Raw genomic sequence first — 20,092 nt, 5'->3', positions numbered from 1 at the left:
AGTAAATTGGTTAGGAAATTGGCACCACTTATTGTAATGGGTGAATCAGATCTATCCACAGAAGCTCTGGCTTGAATATATAATACATTCATTTTTCCAAAATATTCTCTGCTTATCTACAAACCCCTTTATTTTAATCAACATTTCAAAACAGCTATATTCCTTTCTTTTGTAACAGCTGAGATATACTTTACATACCATACAATTTTGGCATTTAGAATATTCACAGATACATGCAACCAACACTAAGCCAATTTTAGAACTTTCATCACCTCAAAAAGAAAGTCCAAATTGTTCATTTAGAAATAAAGTGGTAAATGTTGTGTGTACTGTACAATAAAAATCTTTTCCGTTAACAAAAGAAGATAGAAACTCCATACCCTTTAGCTAACACCCTCCTGTCCCTTTTCTCTGCCCGTGCAACGCCAAGCACCAACTAATCTACTTTTCTGTCTCTCTAGAGATTTGCCCTTTCTGGACATTTCATATAAATGAAACCAGGTAATATGTGGTCTTTTGTGACTGACTCTTTTCAAGATTCATGACTAATGATACTGAGCATCTTTTCATGCACTTCTTAGCTATTAATACATCTTTCTTGGAGAAATGTCAATTCATTTTTAAATTAGATTGTTTTTTGATTGATTTAGAAGAGTTCTTTACATATGCTAGACACAAGTCCCTTATCAGATTATGGATCTATGATTTACAACTTTTCTGCTCCTATTCTGTAGGCTGCCTTTTCACTACTTTGAAGCATAAAACTTTTATTTTTGATTACAGTCAATTTATTTTTTTCTTTTGTTGCTCATGATTCTGGTGCCACATTTAAGAATCCTTTGCCTAGCCCTGTATTTTCTTCTAAGAATTTTACAGTTCTAACTGTGACATTCAGGTCTTTGGTCCATTTTGAGCTAATTTTTCTATACTACGAGGTATGTGTGAGGTGTGTCCATGTTTGTGCTCAGTTGCTTCAGTTGTGCCCAACTTTTTGTGATCCCATGGACTGTAGCCCACCAGGATCCTCTGTCCATGAGCTTCCCCAAGCAAGAATACCGGAGTGGGTTGCCCTTTCCTTCTCCAGGGGATCTTCCTGACCCAGAGACTGAATCATCTCTCTGGGTCTCCTGCACTGGCAGGCAGGTTTTTTACCACTAGTATCTCCGGGGAAGCCCAGGCTACTCTCCAGTTGCGGTGCACAGGCTTCTCATTGCGATGGCTTCTCCTGGGTTGTGGAGCACAGGTTCTAGGCACACGGGCTACAGTAGTTGCTGTATGTGGGCTGAGTAACTGCAGCTCACCGGCCTAGTTGCTTGGTGGCATGTGGGATCTTCTGGGACCAGGGATCAAACTGGTGTCCCCCTGCATTGCAAGGTGGACTCTTAACCACTGGACCACCAGGGAAGCCATAAACTGCTACACTTTTAATTGGCCAAAGCTTAATTTAAAAGTGGGTACACCAAATACAATGTAGTATTCAGGACTGGATTCTAGAACAGAGAAGAGACAAACCAGGAAATCTGGAAAAACTCAGGATACCAGTTCAATCCCTGGTTGGGTAACTAAGATCTCACATGCCATGGGGCAACTAAGCCCACATGCACAACTAGAAAGAAGTCTGCACTGTGCAACAAAAGATCCCACAGGCTACAACAAACACCTAATGCAGCCAAAAGTAAAAAAAATTCTTTAAATAATGAAAATAAAACCCTACATAATAAAGAAAACATAAAATAACATATTATAAAATAATTACATTCATTTTGATATAAATAATATATGAATAAATAATACATGTTAAATTAAAACATGACTATTAATAAAATCCAAACATAGGTAATGATAGAATTCAAGTTAAATGACCAAGTTAAAATGAGATAGGACTTTTATTTATTCATGTTTTTAAAAAGCAAAATACAAAAATATTAAATGTTCGTAAACATGTTTTCCTTCCCTTCAGGATCACATATCTTGCTTACTTATCATGTCTTCCTCTAATCTAGCACAATTTCACAACCCTTCTTTGTCTTTCATGATACTGGCATTTTTGAAGAATATACAGTGGTATTTTTAGAGAATATAACTAAACTTGTGCTTGTCTGACAGTTTTTCAAGATTAGATTCTGATTATACACCCCTGGCCAGAACACTAGAAGAATATTGTGCCCTTCCTAGGGTATCTTATCTGGAGATATACAATGTGTTCATTCCTCACTGGTATTACCAATTTTACTCACCCTCTAAAGGCACTGTCTCTGGTTTTCCAATGATAAAGTTACCATTTCCTACCTTGTATCTAACAAGTAATCTGTGCAGAGATACTTTAAAACCATGTAAACATCTTGCTCTCAAAAATTTCCCTTAGATTTAGCAAACACTGAGGCCCCAAACAAAATGATAGTTCACTATGATGATAACAAAATGCTGATTTCCCCCCCATAAACACCCATGCCATTCCTTTCACATGTATCAGTCAGGCATTCTATTTTAAGGAAAAGCTCTCCCTTTTCATCCATCCATCCTTCTCTATTATAGAAATTATGAATTCCCTTTTATTAAATGGGTATAATTCACTATTATCTTTATACTGATGTTCAAGTTCTTTCAGATTTGGCCCTCCAAGCTGGCTCCATGTTCTTTCTGACAGGCCCCAGTTTCTTTTACTTTTTTTTAAAAGCACTTCTAGCTTTCTGATACAGGGTCTTCTAAGGCTTATCTTTTATGTTCCCTCCCTGCAAGAAAATGATACATTTCTCCAGAAAGCCTAGGTGGGAGGTGACTTTGGGGGGAAATGGATGTATATATTTGCCCGAACTGCTCTGTGCAGCTAAAACTATCACAATATTAATTGGCTATACTTAAAGCTCAAGATTCAGAAAACAAAGATCATGACATCTGGTCCCATCACTTCATGGGAAGTAGATGGGGAAACAGTGTCAGACTTTATTTTGGGGGGCTCCAAAATCACTGCAGATGGTGACTGCAGCCATAAAATTAAGACGCTTACTCCTTGGAAGGAAAGTTATGACCAACCTAGATAGCATATTCAAAAGCAGAGACATTACTTTGCCAACAAAGATTTGTCTAGTCAAGGCTATGGTTTTTCCAGTGGTCATGTATGGATGTGAGAGTTGGACTGTGAAGAAAGCTGAATGCCAAAGAATTGATGCTTTTGAACTGTGGTGTTGGAGAAGACTCTTGAAGAGTCCCTTGGACTGCAAGGAGATCCAACCAGTCCATTCTAAAGGAGATCAGCCCTGGGTGTTCTTTGGAAGGAATGATGCTAAAGCTGAAACTCCAATACTTTGGCCATCTCATGCGAAAAGCTGACTCATTGGAAAAGACTCTGATGCTGGGAGGGATTGGGGGCAGGAAGAGAAGGGGACGACAGGGGATGAGATGGCTGGATGGCATCACTAACTCGATGGACGTGAGTCTGAGTGAACTCCGGGAGTTGGTGATGGACAGGGAGGCCTGGCGTGCTGCGATTCATGGGGTCTCAAAGAGTCGGACACGACTGAGCGACTGAACTGAACTGAACTGATACTTCAATATAAAATGAAACGTTAAAAAAAAATAACCTACATGTGGAAGAAGTCTTACAGAATATCTACTGAACACTGGCAGAAGACTTCACACAAAACAAACAAAAAAAGATCTCATACAACCAAAGCTGCAAGAATGATCACCATGTAACAGGGTAGGGTGAATTTAAAAAAAAAAAAAAAAGGAATTGGGACAGGACTTGTGCCCCTGGGGGTGAGCTATGAAAGAACAAAGTTCCCTCAGTCTGGGAATCCCCTTCACTTCTTTGGAGATGGGCTGGGACAGACAGTGAGCTTCACAGGCTCAGAGAGAGTCCAGCAACCAGCCTGCGGGAGACAGGGCACCAGCATCGATGGTCCTGGCCACCTCCCTTTACTCCCCACCCCAAAATGCACATCTGGGCCACAACAGAAGTCACAAAGGTCTGTCTAGTCAAAGCTATGGTTTTTCCAGTAGTCACGTATGGATGTGAGAGTTGAACCATAAAGCTGAACGCCAAATAATTGATGTTTTTGGACTGTGGTGTTGGAGAAGACTCTTGAGAGTCTCTTGGACTGCAAAGAAATCAAACCAGTCAATCCTAAAGGAAATCAACCCTGAATATTCATTGGAAGGACTCATACTGATGGCTGAAGCACTTTGGCCACCTGATGCAAACAGCTGACTCCTTCAAAAAGACCCTGATACTGGCAAAGACAGGAGGAGAAGGGGGTGACAGAGGAAGAGATGGCTGGATGGCATCACTGACTCAATGGACATGAGTTTGAGCAAATTCCAGGAGATAGTGAAGGACAGGGAAGTCTGGCATGCTGAAATCCATAGGGTCGCAAAGAGTCGGACACAACTGAGGGACCAAACGCAAGTTAACACACATGTAAAGGGACAGGCGGGGCCCTACCACAGCAGCCTCATTTTCTAGGAGCTCACAGTAGACATGGCCCCACCTCTATGAGCTCAACACTGGTGGATTCACACTGTTACTGGTGGCTCTGTAAGCTCAGTGTCTGAGGGGCGTTACGGGGGATTACTGGTGCTTCCAAAGATGAGGAGGTCCAGTATTGGCAACTGTGGGATTTGAGGGCACAGGCACACAGAGGCAGAGCCTGGGTCTGGACTGATTCTGTAGCCCCCATGGCAGGTCCAGGTGCCTGATTGTGGTGGATCTGCCCTATTGGTTTTGTGAGCATAGAACCTGAAGGATATCCAGGGTGATGGCCTGTATTCCTCAACTGAGGTGGGGCCAAGGGTAGTGACAACTACAGTGTACTTTGTGAGTGTACACAGCAGGTGACTGGCAGCACCACAGAGCCCACTTCCTGGTGGACAGCTTCTTTGGAGGAAGACACAGTGGCTGCACTACCAGTGGAAGCACCCCATTCCCACCTACCTCATACCACAGCTCAGAAACCAATTTGGGGGCTTCCACTGCAATAACTGGGGAGCAGACCTTATCTCCAATAGGGCTGTGACAATTACAGAGCAAATAGGAGGCCCTGCTCAACATCTAGTGCACTCACTATCAAGAGGATAAAAGTCACCACACACAGAAGAAAGACGTGGTAGGCATCTGTATTAAAACAGTCCTTGGACCAAAAATATCAGACTCACAAAGGCTACATAAGGATGCTCTCACATAATGAAAAGGAAAAAGAAACAGTATGTGAGCATTAGCCAAGGAAACCTATCAATAATATCAAAAGTAGATTTTTAAAGCAAGAAATACTATAAAAGGTAAAGAGTGAAATCTTAATAGTAATGGGACAATTCAACAAGATACAGTATTTCTAAATTTGTATATTTCTAGTAACAGATTAGAAATATATAAAGTAAAACAAGATAGAGCTAAAAGGCAAAATAGATATCAGTGGAGATTTTGAAACACCTCTTTCAGTTACTGACACAACACACAAAAACAAACTAGTAAAATCAAAAGACTCAAAAGATCTGAAGACTATAACCTACAAATATTAGCTATTTGACATCATAGATCATCACACCAACAAAATTTTCCAGTGTACACACTAGAAGAAAATAATCACAAAAGATATATTGACAGATCAAGCAACCCAGATTAACAAGGAAATCCTGAAAACTCAATTAAAAAAGAAAAACCTATTTTCAAAAAATGGATGAAATATTTGAATAGATACTTCCAAGGACATGTGAATGGCCATTAAGCCTATGAAAGAGAGCCCAACATCACCAATCATTAGGGAAATACACATTAAAACCTAACTAAAATACCATGATATACCCATCAAATTAACTCCAAATGACCATCAACATCTAATGCTGGCAAGGATACATACACTGAATTCTCATACACTGCAAATGGGAGTGTAAACTTTCTACTTAGTGAAAAAAGTCTGGCAATTGGCCATAAAACTAAATATACACCTTCAACAAATCTTAGGTAATTACTTAGAAGAAATGAAAAATTGGGTCCACAAAAAGACTTTTGTGGACTTTTGTAAATAAAAAATCTTTAAATTCAAAAATGTTATTAAAAACAAAGAAGGACATCATGTATTAATAAAGGTTCAATACATCAAGAAGATACAATTGTAAACATTCACACACCTATGGACAGATCATTATGTATAGACAGTTCTTCAATAACAATTGGAGACTTCAACTGTTATTTAGTCGCTAAGTCATGTCCAACTCTTTTGCTACCCCATGGACTGTAGCCCATCCAGGTTCCTCTGTCCATGGGATTTCTCAGGCAAGCATTCTGGAGTGGGTTGCCATTTCCTTCTCTAAAAGATCTTCTCAACTCAGGGATCAAACCCACAGCTCCTGCATTGGCAGGTAGATTCTTTACCACTCAACCACCTGGGAAGCCCTGAAAACTTCAATATTCGAAAGGACAACCAGACAGAAAATAAGTAAGGAAATAGAAGACTTAACATAATAAACCAACTATTTACAGAATGCAGACTCTTCTCAAGTGCACATGGGATATTTTCCAGGATAGACCGTGCTGTGCCAAAAATCAAGTCTTAACTGATTTAAAAGATAGGTATCATCCAAAGGTTTAATTCTAACCTCAACAGAATTAAATCAGAAATCAATAACAAGAAAAGGAAAAAAAGGAAAATTCACAAGACTATAAAAATTAAACAGCACACTTTTAAACCAATGTACCAAAGAAGTCATAAGGCATGTTAGAAATACTGAGAGTTGAATGAATAAAAAAATACAACACATCAAAACTTATGGAACCAAGTGAAAGAAGTGCTCAGGACGATATACATTCATTCCCATTTTTTAATAAGCCAAGAAACTCAATAACTAAAACTACTCTCATATTATATACACAAAGCAATACACGTGACTATAAAATGGACTATGGCCTCTGTCTCTTTATATTATTATTTTTTATTTTTCCATGACTGAATTTTAAGTAAATGCTGGTCACTGACTTAAGCCTTTAACACTTACAAAATAAACTGCTCCAAAGCTTCCATGGCCAATTTCTCTGAGATCTGTGAAGAGCTTCTCTGGATCTTCTTTGAAGAAGAGCTCTGCAATTTCAGGGTCCTTCAGGCTGCCCGCACGGTTGGTTGATGGCATCCTGCTGGGCAATCAGCTGTCTGATTCTAATTTTATACTGCTATCCCAATCCTTGGTTCATCTGTATAAATGAAGCCACGCTGGCATAAGCTATTGTAGAGAAATAAAAGAAGAAAAAAGTCAGGAAAAGCTGCTAAGAATAATTTGTATAAGATCATTTTCTGATAGCATATATAAAGTTATTTCAGGCCTAGAATTTCACTGAGAAGGAAGTATAATCTACTAGCGCAGGAGTTCCTAAATCTGGCTCATCATCACAATCACCTGTGGGGCTTAAAAAAATAAAGGATTCCTATATGCAGGTCAGGAAGCAACAGTTAGAACTGGACATGGAACAACACACTGGTTCCAAATAGGAAAAGGAGTACGTCAAGGCTGTATATTGTCACCCTGCTTATTCAACTTCTATGCAGAGTACATTATGAGAAACGCTGGGCTGGAAGAAGCACAAGCTAGAATAAAGACTGCCAAGGGAAATACCAATAACCTCAGATATGCAGATGACACCACCTTTATGGCAGAAACTGAAGAGGAACTCAAAAGCCTCTGATGAAAGTGAAAGAGGAGAGTGAAAAAGTTGGCTTAAAGCTCAAGATTCAGAAAACTAAGATCATGGCATCTGGTCCCATCACTTCATGGCAAATAGATGGGGAACCAGTGGAAACAGTGTCAGACTTTATTTTTTTGGGTTCCAAAATCACTGCAGATGGTGACTGCAGCCATGAAATTAAAAGACGCTTACTCCTTGGAAGAAAAGTTATGACCAACCTAGAGAGTATATTCAAAAGCAGAGACATTACTTTGCCAACAAAGGTCCGTCTAGTCAACGCTATGGTTTTTCCAGTGGTCGTGTATGGATGTGAGAGTTGGACTGTGAAGAAAGCTGAGCGCTGAAGAATTGATGCTTTTGAGATGTGGTGTTGGAGAAGACTCTTGAGAGTCCCTTGGACTGCAAGGAGATCCAACCAGTCCATTCTAAAGGAGATCAGTCTTGGGTGTTCTCTGGAAGGAATGATGCTAAAGCTGAAACTCCAGTACTTTGGCCACCTCATACGAAAAGTTGACTCATTGGAAAAGACTCTGATGCTGGGAGGGATTGGGGGCAGGAGGAGAAGGGGACGACAGAGGATGAGATGGCTGGATGGCATCACTGACTCGATGGATGCGAGTTTGAGTGAACTCCGGGAGTTGGTGATGGCGAGGGAGGCCTGACATGCTGCAATTCATGGGGTCACAAAGAGTCAGACACGACTGAGTGACTGAACTGAACTCAACTACACATAGCGTAAGTATTACCAGACACACAATTTTAAAAATTAAATAAATGTTTACATATTAGAAGGTTTATCTAATCCTTACCTAATTCTGAGGTAGTGAGCCCACTGACAGAAGACACAGGCTATTAAAAAAGTATACATGCCAACTTAAGGTGTACCCATAGAAGTTTTTAACAACAGAAAGGTTAGAGTCCCATCTATTAATGATTTTCAAATATAAGAAAATATACAAAGAATTTAACTCAGTAAGTTGTCTTTCTTTCCCTTTCATATGCCAGTGTTTAATCAACTCTTAACACAGACATTCCAAAGAAAAATGCAATGGGAGAAAGTAATGGATTTAACAGACAACTAACTGCTTTCTCTATAAACATGACTCACATTAAAATATAGCCTTTATCAAATCTGCTTCATTTAAGTAGACATTACAGATAGCAGAATTACCAGGGAATTTGTTGGTTATGAGTTCCCCTATATCAGATTACCTAATTTAAAAAATGGGTGTCATAATTGAGAAGCTTCAGAATCTAGGTTCTGGTATGACACTACCTGAATATGAATCCTGGCAACACTAATTACAAGCTGTGAACTGAGTAGCCTTATTTTCCTAAACTGTAGAATGAAAACAATAGCCTACCTAATACAGTGGTTGGTGAAGGTTAAATGAATAAATATAAGCATAGATTAGTACTCAGGCACAGTAAGCACTACATTAAATATTAGCCACTTAACTAAATAAATTCACCAATTAAAAAAAAATCTCCCAAAGCTATTTCATTTGCCTCCTAATTAATGTCATTAGATTCTAACTCTTCTCCACTTCATAAAGCTTTTAAGTAGGTATCTACAAAGGTCCAGAAACAAATCCATGTATGTGTACCTAGGAATTTAGCATACAATAAAGAAGAAGCAAATTTTGTCGAGAGAACTAAGAACCCATTTGGAAAAAATTAGAGAAATTATATCCCTATCACATACCTTATATAAACACTACTGCTAAATGGCTTAACCAGGCCTCTCAAATCAATGAGTGAAAAAAAGTATTTGATAAAAATAAGTGTTGTTGAGAGACACCAATAGCTATTTGGAAAAAAAATAAAACATCTATTCCTCAAACTAAACATCAGAATTACATACGGGTTAGAGAAGCAAATATTAAACTTGGAAGGAGGGGCCATGGAAAGACTTCAAACAAAAGGGACAATAAACTTGGGGAAACAAATGTTTGAAACTTACATTTATAAAGGGTTAGTACTTCTAATAGGTAAAAAGTTCCAAAAAACAAGGCAATAATCTGACAATCTTACATTCTTAATATATAGTTTCTAAACAGCATGGACGCGCACACACACAGACACACACAAAGAAAACCATATCCCAACAACTCAGCAGAGATATGGGTAGTTCACAGAAGAAAGAAAAAAATAGAAAAGAAACAGTCATTAAATATGTGAAAATATGTTCAACATCACTCAAAGTATAAGAAATACAAGTTAAAACTATCCTATGATTTAATCTTATACCTATCAGAACAGCAAAAATCCACCACACACTGATATGTGGTGGAAGAGAAATATGCACTTTTATACAGTGGCAGTGGTATTGCAAAAACAGTACAAAACCTACAGAGAAAAATCTACAAAAATCAAATGTACCCTTAACATTTCACACAAAAATCCAACTTTAAGGAACCCACATCAAAAACACTTATATAAAATATAAGAAATGATAAATGCACAAAATGAGGAACTGGGGGAAGTCCCTGCTAGTCCAGTGGTTAGGACTCCACACTTCCACTGCTGGGGGCCTGGGCTGATCCACAGTAGGGGAACTAAGATCCCATAAGCATTGCGCACACTCCCCCCACCCCCAAATTAAATAAAAAGATTAAAAAAACATAGTGAAGAACTGGAACTCGTTACACTGCTGACGGCAATTTGAAAAGGTACAACCATTCTAGAAAACCATTTAACAGATGCTTATCAAATTAAATAAACATTATTATGTGATGTAACAGTTCCTTAACTAGTTATCACTTATTCAAAAGTTATAAAAACAAAGGCACACAAAAAGACTTGTACGTAGAAGCTTTATTCATAATAGCCCCAAACTGCAAATAATACAAATGTCTATCAACAAATATATATATATATAAACTGTGGTATAGTCACACAATGAAATTCTTTTCAAAGCAATAAAAAGGAATAAACTACTGATCCATGCAGCAACCCAGAAGACTATAAAAAGCATTAAGCTCCATAACTCCCTGGCAGCCCAGAAGTTAGGAATCCAAGCTTCTACCTCAGGGAGTGGGTTTGATCCCTGGTCAGGGAACTAAGATCCCACATGTGGGTAGGGGGTGGGGGTGGGATGGAACAGCCAAAAAAAAAAAAAAAAAAGGCATTATTCTCAATTTAAAAAAAAAAGCCAGAAATCAAACAGTGAAAACTATATGATTTCCCTGATAAATTTTCAAATAGGCCAAACTAGTATACAGTGACAGATTCATGGTTGCTTGGATCAGCTTTGGGAAGAAAAGAGGAACTGACCACAGAAGGGCTCACAGGAACTGCTTAGGGTTCTAGAATGTTCTGTATTTTGATTTCAGTAGAGAATCACTTCTGTCAAATTCAAACTATATTAAAATGGATGCATTTATGTATATAATACCTCAATTAAAGTAAAACTTTAAAAAATAAAAAGGTTTAAAATCTAAAATATATAAGTATATACAACAAATTTATGAACAAGGTATAGAAGGATGTGTATTAAAATGCTAACATTTTCTTTGATAAAGGCTATGAACAGCATTACTTGTTAACCTAGACATCTATATTATCTGAATTTTTATACCAACCACTTCTAAAAATTAAAAAAATTTTGAGAAAAATAAAATAGAATTTTTTTTTAAACTAGAAGCATACACACTCCAACTAGAGAGAACATCTAAAAGGCTATTAGCACTTTAACTTACAAAAGACTAATTCATTAAAAAAAATCTGTATATAAAAAATTGAGTTGAACACAAAACCTGAAATATCCACAGCACACAAAATTAAGGGTTATTATTCCTTAAATATAGTGGCATCATCCAAATCACTGAAGAAATAACTAACCCACCAAAATATAAATGACCAAAGGATATATATAAACATTCCAAAAACAGGTAATATAAATGACTGTGGAGAGGAGTCAAAACTTGAAAGTATGGCCATGAGTCTTCTCATTCCATTTTTCTCCTTTATCCCTTTATCTCCCAGTGTTGACCTAAGAGTGTGATCTAAGTTATGAAACTATGTTTAGGGTGCTGACAAAAAACGCTTAAAGAAATTCTCCCCGTGTCCAAAGGACCAGGAAAAGGGAATCCTGTGATCTGGAGATTGGCAAGAGGGAATGCCTTCTTTTTGGTCTTTTTTTCTCTCCTCAGCCATAGAATAGCACTGTTCCAGCAAGAGAAAAAAACCCCAATGAGAAAACCAATCTCTCTGGTCAGAAAAACTGGGAAAACAGGGCCTCTGTCATCCAAAAAGTATGAGGGGAATTCCCATTATTTTTTTCCCCTCATCTCTCTCCTTTCCCCACTTCACTTAAGGGCAACCCCACATATGGGGAGCTGTACAATGCAGAGGTCTAAAGGCTCTGCCAGAAACATGTCTTTCTGGAACTGGGAATAAGGCCCTGGAAACTGAAGAGCATGGGGGAAATCATGGAGAGGAGAGAGGTGGAAAAGAGATCCCCTAATTCTCTGTACAAACCAATACAATTATGATTTATGTCTGTGTAAAACAGACTCAAAGAGGTGCAGCAAAGACTATGCTAAAGAGGACCTAATCAATGACAAACACCACTGCCCAAGTCTCAGATTATCACTGAGAGGTACACTGAAGGGCAAATCCAAAGAGCACAGCAAAGGTTTTGAAAACAGATATTAGAACTACTTGCCACAGAAAGTGAGACAGAACTTGCCATTTAACTGGTAGCTGTCTGAAACGAACAAATCAACACTCTCCAGAGGATATGAACAGGATCAGAAATCATGATATTCAAAATGTCCAGGAAAAAAATCCAAAATTACTTTTCATGTAAAAGTAACAGAGATGTAAGAGTAACAGAGATGATAGAGGAAAGAGTCAGTAAACTTGAAAGGAGAGCAAGTGAAATTATCTAAAATGAAATAAGAAAAGAAAAAAATGATTGAAAAAAATGAATGGAGCCTTAGTGAATCATAGGACAATATCAAACTAAGTTTTACATCACTGACATTCACATAACGAGAGGAAAAATAAATTGGTAGAGAAAAAAATTGTTTTGGTAATGGCAGAAAACGTCCAAGATTTGACAAGAAATATAAATTTAGAGATTCAAGGAGCTCAGTAAATTTCAAACAGGAAAAATTCAAACAAAATCAGGGCTGTCCACATCATAATCAAAACAAAACAAAAGTAAACAAGAATTTGAATGACCACAGATTTTGCTAAGAAACACCAGAGGTCCCAGAAAGTAGAATAATATCTTTAAAAGGTGAATCTGTTCCCAGTAGATCTGCTCTAAAAGAAATACACAATACTACACAAAAGAAATCTGGAGTGGTTACATTAATATCAGCAACAGACTTCAGAACTGGGTTAGCCACAAGGGATAAGGACGACACTACATAATGATGGTATGCCATTACCAAATCCTAAGTTTGTATTCACCTGAATAACAAAAGAACTTCAAATAAAATGAAGCAAAACTGATACAACTGATAAAGAGAAGACAAGCCTATAATTATACTGAGAACCTCCAACACTCCTTTCAGAACTTTAAAAGTAGTCTGAAAATATACAGAACACTGTAGAACACCACTATCAATGAATGTGATAGGAGAGGGTGGCAGAGGATGAGATGGTTAGAGAGCATCACTGACTCAGTGGACATGAATATGAGCAAACTCCAAGAGATAGTGAAGAACAGGGGAGCCTTGTGTGCTGCAGTCTATAGGGTCCCAAAGAGTCGGACAGAGCTGAACAACAATCCCAAAAACTTAGCTACTGATAGCCTACTGTTGAACAGAAGTCTTACTGATAATACAAGGTCAATTAAACATACTTTGTATATTATATACATTATATACTGTATTCTTACAATAAAGTAAGTTGGAGAAAAAGAAATGTTAAGACAATCATGAAGAAGAGAGAATACACAAACAGTACCTACATGTATTTACTGGAAAAAACCTGCATATAAGTGGACCCATGCAGATCAAATCCATGCTGTTTGAGACTCAAATGTAGTCTCTGCAAAGATTACACTTTACACTGTTAAGCTAGAGTTAACATAGAGTCATCAGTGTAAAACTGACAAAGGTACTTGATTTGAATCTTGTCCATCTTCAAAAGCTGTCGTGAAAAACTACAGGAAAAGAAAACAGCAGAGGAACTTTCACAGCAACCTTAACCATAAATTCCTTAATTTCTGCCGAACATAAATATTAAGTAATAAATACCCAAAGTACAGTACTAATACAGCTTGCTAAACTATCAGTTCAGTTCAGTCACTCAGTCATGCCCGACGCTTTGCGACCCCATGAATCGCAGCACGCCAGACGTCCCTGTCCATCACCAACTCCCAGAGTTCACCCAAACTCATGCGCATCAAGTCAGTGATGCCATCCAGCCATCTCATCCTCTGTCGTCCCCTTCTCCTCCTGCCCCCAATCCCTCCCAGCATCAGTCTTTTCCAATGAGTCAACTCTTCGCATGAGGTGGCCGAAGTATGGAGTTTCAGCTTCAGCATCAGTCCTTCCAATGAACACCCAGGACTGATCTCCTTTAGAATGGACTGGTGTCCAGGCTTAAAAGATATGAGCATGTGTAAAAAGTTCTATGAGACTACAATAATCTTCCTTACAAAAGAAAAAAACAGACTATTAGATTATAAAGATATCTAATCTGTTCTTCAGGGAAAATGTCATTATTATAACTCACCGTTATCTTTCCTACTAAAAGAGAAGAGTAAAAGACATTAAGAATCCTATAAACAGCAAATGAGATCTAATTTGTTTCTGGTTCCATTAAAATAGATCAGAGAAGCATATCATTTATTAGGCTACTGAGGGCTGAATGTAAAAGATACAGTTTCTGTGGATGAAATCATTTTATTCAATCCTAAAACATAAATCTCTAAGAAAGCTGATGAAACTAGAATTAAAACCCAATATACTTTAAAATCTCAGGCTCTCAGGGTTTTCAGAATTAAGTAACTGCTCCACATTTGCAAAAATAGTCAAATAATTGACAATAACATCAGTCAAGCGATAGAAAGAAGGGGGAAGGGTACTGATAATCACAGCATATTCAGTATTACTTGAGGAATGCTCCTTAGATGAACAGTGATGATGTCATGGTATTCCATCTTTAAAGAACCTTCAGATTTTCACAAAAAGGACATTGTTGGCTTTAAGCAACTGCTTCAATACCATAACGCCCTTTTCCCTACATCTGTTACTCAGAGGGCTCAAGCTTAGAAACGAGCCAACTTAGTCAAACGTTCAATCACTTTAGAGAAAGAAAAACTGTCTCTCTACAGAGAATGGGCAGACACACATTATACTGTCTACTATGTCTTCCCTCAAAAGAAACACACATGTATACCAGTTACTATACCAATAACTGCTGCTAAGTCGCTTCAGTCATGTCTGACTCTGTGCGACCCCATAGACGGCAGCCCACCAGGCTCCCCCGTCCCTGGGATTCTCCAGGCAAGAACACTGGAGTGGGTTGCCATTTCCTTCTCCAATGCATGAAAGTGAAAAGTCAAAGTGAAGCCGCTCAGTCATGTCTGACTCTTAGCGATGCCATGGACTGCAGCCTACCAGGCTCCTCCATCCATGGGATTTTCCAGGCAAGAGTACTGGCGTGAGGTGCCATTGCCTTCTCCATACCAATAACTAGAAATGATAAATACAACTAAGAAATGCCACCAGTGAGATAAATTTGACGTTACAGGAACTCCCATCAGGCTTAACCGACACAGAACTCATTTGATGTCTGGTGCTTCAACCTACTTATAAATATTACATATAATTACAAAATTTTAGGATTGGAAGAAATTAAAAGAGTATTTGGTTTCAAAAGGTCACATGCCTTTCTCAAAACCACATGGTAAATTAATGGTGGAAAATACAGAATCAATCCTCTGAACTACTGTCAAGTATGTCAAACTGAAAAAAAGGGAAAAGGTAAAAAGCAAAAATAATATTGTTAAAGAAGTCTCTGAAGGGATTTCCCTGGTCGTCCAATGGTAAGAATCCATCTTCCAATGCAGGGGACGTGGGTTCGATCCCTGGTCAGGGATCTAAGATCCCACAAGCTGCAGAGACCCACAACTTCTGAGCACACAAGCTCTGTAGCCCAGGTGCTACAACTAGAGAGAAGCCTGCACACCACAATGAAAGATACCACATGTAGCAACTGAAACCCAATGCAGCCGAATAAATGAGATGTCACTGGGTCATTGGGTAGGAGAGCCTACATAGGGCAGTTATGAATATTGCTTAATTTTGAGCATTGATAAAGATATGGAATGTATAAGTAATATGTAGCCATAACCATGTCTTGCAGTCTTACCTTTTGTATCTTTCTTAAACCAGCCCACTTTCCTCCATCTCAACAATCACCTATTTACTCCATCCAGGCCATTTATCTTACCTGGGCTGCTCATTATCATGAACTTCAACAGGGTGCCATTGCATCCCCTTTTGGCCCCCCTCCAATTCATTTGGTCTCCTACAACCAAAACGACCTTTCAAAATGCAAATCTGATTATGCCATCCCCTCTGTTTAAGTGCTCAATGCCTTTACACTTTACTTTGGTTGAAACAAAAATCTTTACCATGACTTTCAAGAAACTCTATGGTCTGACACAGCCTACTCTTTATAGTCATTTCCTTCCAACTTCCTGTCCTCTGATGACAGGGGCTTCCCAGTTTATCACTGTGCTCCTCTTTCTACAGAGTGGTGAACACACAGTGACTAAAAACACAGGTCCTGAAATCATATTATCTAAGTCCCCAAACTGGATCTACCAACATACTTGTTGGACAAGTAACTTAATCTCTCCAACCTCAGTTTTCCCATCTTTAAAATAGTTGTTGTTGTAGTTGCTAAGTTGTGTCTAACTCCTGTAAGCCCATGGACTATAGCCCACCAGGCTCCTCTGTCCAGGGGATTTCCCAGGCAAGAATACTGGAGTGGGTTGCCATTTTCTTCTCCAAGGGACCTTTCCAACCCAGGAATAGAACCCACATCTCCTACGCTGGCAGACAGACTCTTAACCACAGAGCCCCCAAAGAAGCCTCTAAGTCATGGGAGGTTTGTGAGGGTTAAATGAAATATGCAGATAAAACATAGTGCTCACAATTATTAAGTCAAACTCCTCTGCTTTTTGATTTCTGGTTGTCATCTCCACAGGGCAACTTTTCCCAATCCAGTTCTTCCAGGCACAATTAATTGGTTTTCTGTGTGATACTTCCATAAAATTTGCTTATGCTCAACTAACACATCTCGTTGTACTGAATTATTTAAGCATCTATCTATCTTACCTACCACTGAGTTCCTTAAAGGCAGAGGCTACCTTACTTATCTTTGAATCTTATATACCTAAAAATATCTCTCATAGAGAGTAGGCATTCAAGAAGTGTCAGAGTAAAAACAAAGTGTCAGACTGAATATATATATTACACAGGTAAACAATGAAAAATATGGTTTTAACAAGCAGAAATTGAGACACTATATACAACATTTTGCTGCACATTCATATTTTATCAAAGTGTAATCCTTAGCCACCTGCATGAGAATTGTGTAGCATGTTAAGAGTCACTGGATTAGAATAATAAAAGCTAACCCAATTATTAAAAGTAAATTTAGATAAGAAAATTAATCAAAATACTACTGCAATGCCCCTAAAAATAATGAAGTTATTTAACCGAACCTATTATAGAATAAAAGTTGATTATTTATAAGCCAAGACTGTTGGGAGGTTCAACAATTTCTGAACAGGGGAATCTGTGGGATAAAAGACAACTGTCTTGAAATTATTTCCAATATGATATTTTCCCTAACACAGACATAGCTTGGAAGGAAAAAGGGACAACAACTTAAAATAGATAAACAATTTAACCTATACCAAACCATGCCCACACCTGAGAAGAACTAACAAGCAGCTATATGAAGTACTTTGGATTATTTGAGAAAAGATATATCTCCTCTCAATTATTTCCATTATAAATTCCACTACATGAAGATTCACTTTCAAGTTACATTTCTAAGCTTTATGCCCTCCCTAGTATTGCCCCTCAAAAGAGGCAGTTTAACAATACTCATATTTTATAACTTTCCTTTCAATTATTACAAAACTGAATAGACACAGACCCTGCTTTTCTGTCATTTTTGTTCAAATGGAAGAAAAAGTTCTTGAAGTTTTCCCAAATCTCAATAAATTTATAGTTTTTCTTTAATAATAAAGCAAAATTACAAGATATAAATGGAATTTTTTTTTCTGTCAAAAGATCTGGCATATGGATTAGATCTTAGAATCTTTCAAAAATAAAAACAGGGCACACCGTGTGACAGATATAAACAGACTCAGAACATCAGCATTATGAATGGCAGTTCAGATAGATCTTCTTTAAGTCAAAATTTATGCATGAGGGTCTGACGGGTTAAGTGGTTTGCAGAAGTGGAATTTACAATCTGAATTTACTAAATCTAAGGTAGTATCCTGAATTGGATCCTGGAGCAGAAAAAAAGTACATCAGTGGAAAATCAGGTAAATCTGAATAGAATCTGTAATTTAATTAATAGTCATATCAATGTTAACTTTGTCATTTCAACAAATATACCATGGTTATTTAAAATGTTAACATTAGAGGAAGGTGAGTGAAAGGTATGTGAGAACTCTCTGTATTATCTTTGTACTTTTCTCTAAGTCCAAAATTATAAAAATAAAAGGCCTAGTTTAAAAAATCTAACTCTAAAAAATAAAATAAAATAAAAAATAAAAAGTTTAACTCTGAAGCTAATTTCTAATCCTGAATGTTTCCCTTCTGTTTCCATAAAAATCTCAATACATAAAGGAATTAAGTTTTAATACTAAGTATACAGAGTATATAATACCAAGTAACAAAGCACAGCACTTCCCTAAAGCATCTCCTAACAAAAAAAAAGAAATCCTGTTTTTCTGTTTAATAATGAAATTAAAATTCACTGAATTCTTCTTATATTACAGCACTTTTCTTAGTTTAATGAATTGTCACAACTGTCCTAAAATAATTATCAACCCAAATTATACTTGAGGCTCAGAAAAGTTAAGTAATTTAATTTGCTCATTATATCACACAGCTTAGTAACAGAGCCAGGTTTCCACTATACGTCATCAACTTTCTTTAACTTTTAGTTATCTATATATTTACAGGAGTAAGAATCATTTGTCACTAAATTTTAGATTCTACTTCCAGAGTATTTCATATCAAAACCATTACTAGCCAATCACACAGCCACTACCTTTTATTAAGATCTCTGTTACCTCTTCAAAAGTTCTTCAGAAGAAAGCCTCCCATGAGCATTCCAATCTCTAGTCTTTCCTCCTTAATTCATTCTGATGTACTATCTGGTAGTTGTTTGCTGGCCTCCCAATATCTATCCCCACTTTTCAGTAATGGCACTGATTTCCTTTTGGGAAATTACCTCTCCTCTGCTTAGGCAGCACTATCTACAAAGATGCCTAAAATTATCACCTCACAGATGAATGGACATCAATCAAGACAAGCCAATAAACTATTTCCGGGGATTCTGAATTTTGAGAAAAATGACCAAAGTTATGGGGAAAAAATGGATGACATGCTTTAATTTAGGTGGCATCCTGATTAGACTATCAATACACTCCTGATATAAAGACCCCAGGAACTGCCCGAGACAAGCTCTCCAGCCTTCCTTTTAAGTTTATGAGTAATTTAATACTCTCATAATAAACTTCTTTTCTCCTTAAGCAGTCTATTTTCAAACTAAAATCTTAATGGATAGGGCACCCCCCCCCCCCGACTCATTTAAGCACCTCTACAGTGCCACTCAATCCTCCTACTCAAAAACTTTAAATGGCCCACAACTTCTCACCATTACAATTTTCACCAGACAGACCTTTCCAGGTTCTCCATATCTGAGTCCAATCTAAGATTTTAAACTTATTTCTCACCAATGGCATGACATATATTTATTAGTGCTATTCTCTCCACTTGCAATGCTATCTATCAAATACCTTTCTGCCTAAAAATCTTATCTACCCTTCTAAATCTATTTCAATTGCTCCCCTGTATGTAAATTCTTATCAATTCCACTAACTCACTAGGATATTGTAGGAAAAACTCATGCCACTCTATATCTGTTTTATTACATATCTGCATTCACTTATTTCTATGTGAGTTACATTCTTCCACTGCCCCCACTAACTTTTCCATAATGCATAAGACAGAGTAGAAAAATGTCAAGTATGTGCTGTCAAAATTCAATCAATAATGATGCCATAATACTGGCCATACTACTAAAACAAAATTTAAACCAGTCCTAATGCAAGTTCCTGATTCCCTGGTGGCTCTGACGGTAAAGCGTCTGTCTGCAATGCGGGAGACCTGGGTTCAATCCCTGGGTCGGGAAGAT

General features: G+C 37.7%; 1 protein-coding gene across 1 annotated transcript in view; it reads right to left on the bottom strand.

The window, feature by feature from the left end:
• Positions 1-20,092, bottom strand: part of TAOK1 (TAO kinase 1) — a 107,341-nt gene that overhangs the window by 54,942 nt on the left and 32,307 nt on the right. Inside the window, exon 2 of the mRNA XM_004012516.6 lies at positions 6,991-7,212. Coding sequence (XP_004012565.2) covers positions 6,991-7,122 — 132 coding nt within the window. The 5' untranslated portion in view covers positions 7,123-7,212. The remainder of the gene's footprint in view (positions 1-6,990; positions 7,213-20,092) is intronic.

This window comes from Ovis aries, chromosome 11, assembly GCF_016772045.2.
Source record: "Ovis aries strain OAR_USU_Benz2616 breed Rambouillet chromosome 11, ARS-UI_Ramb_v3.0, whole genome shotgun sequence".
NCBI lineage: Eukaryota > Metazoa > Chordata > Mammalia > Artiodactyla > Bovidae > Ovis > Ovis aries.
Note: the sequence above shows the minus strand (reverse complement) of the source record. Positions and strands in the feature narration are given on the sequence as shown.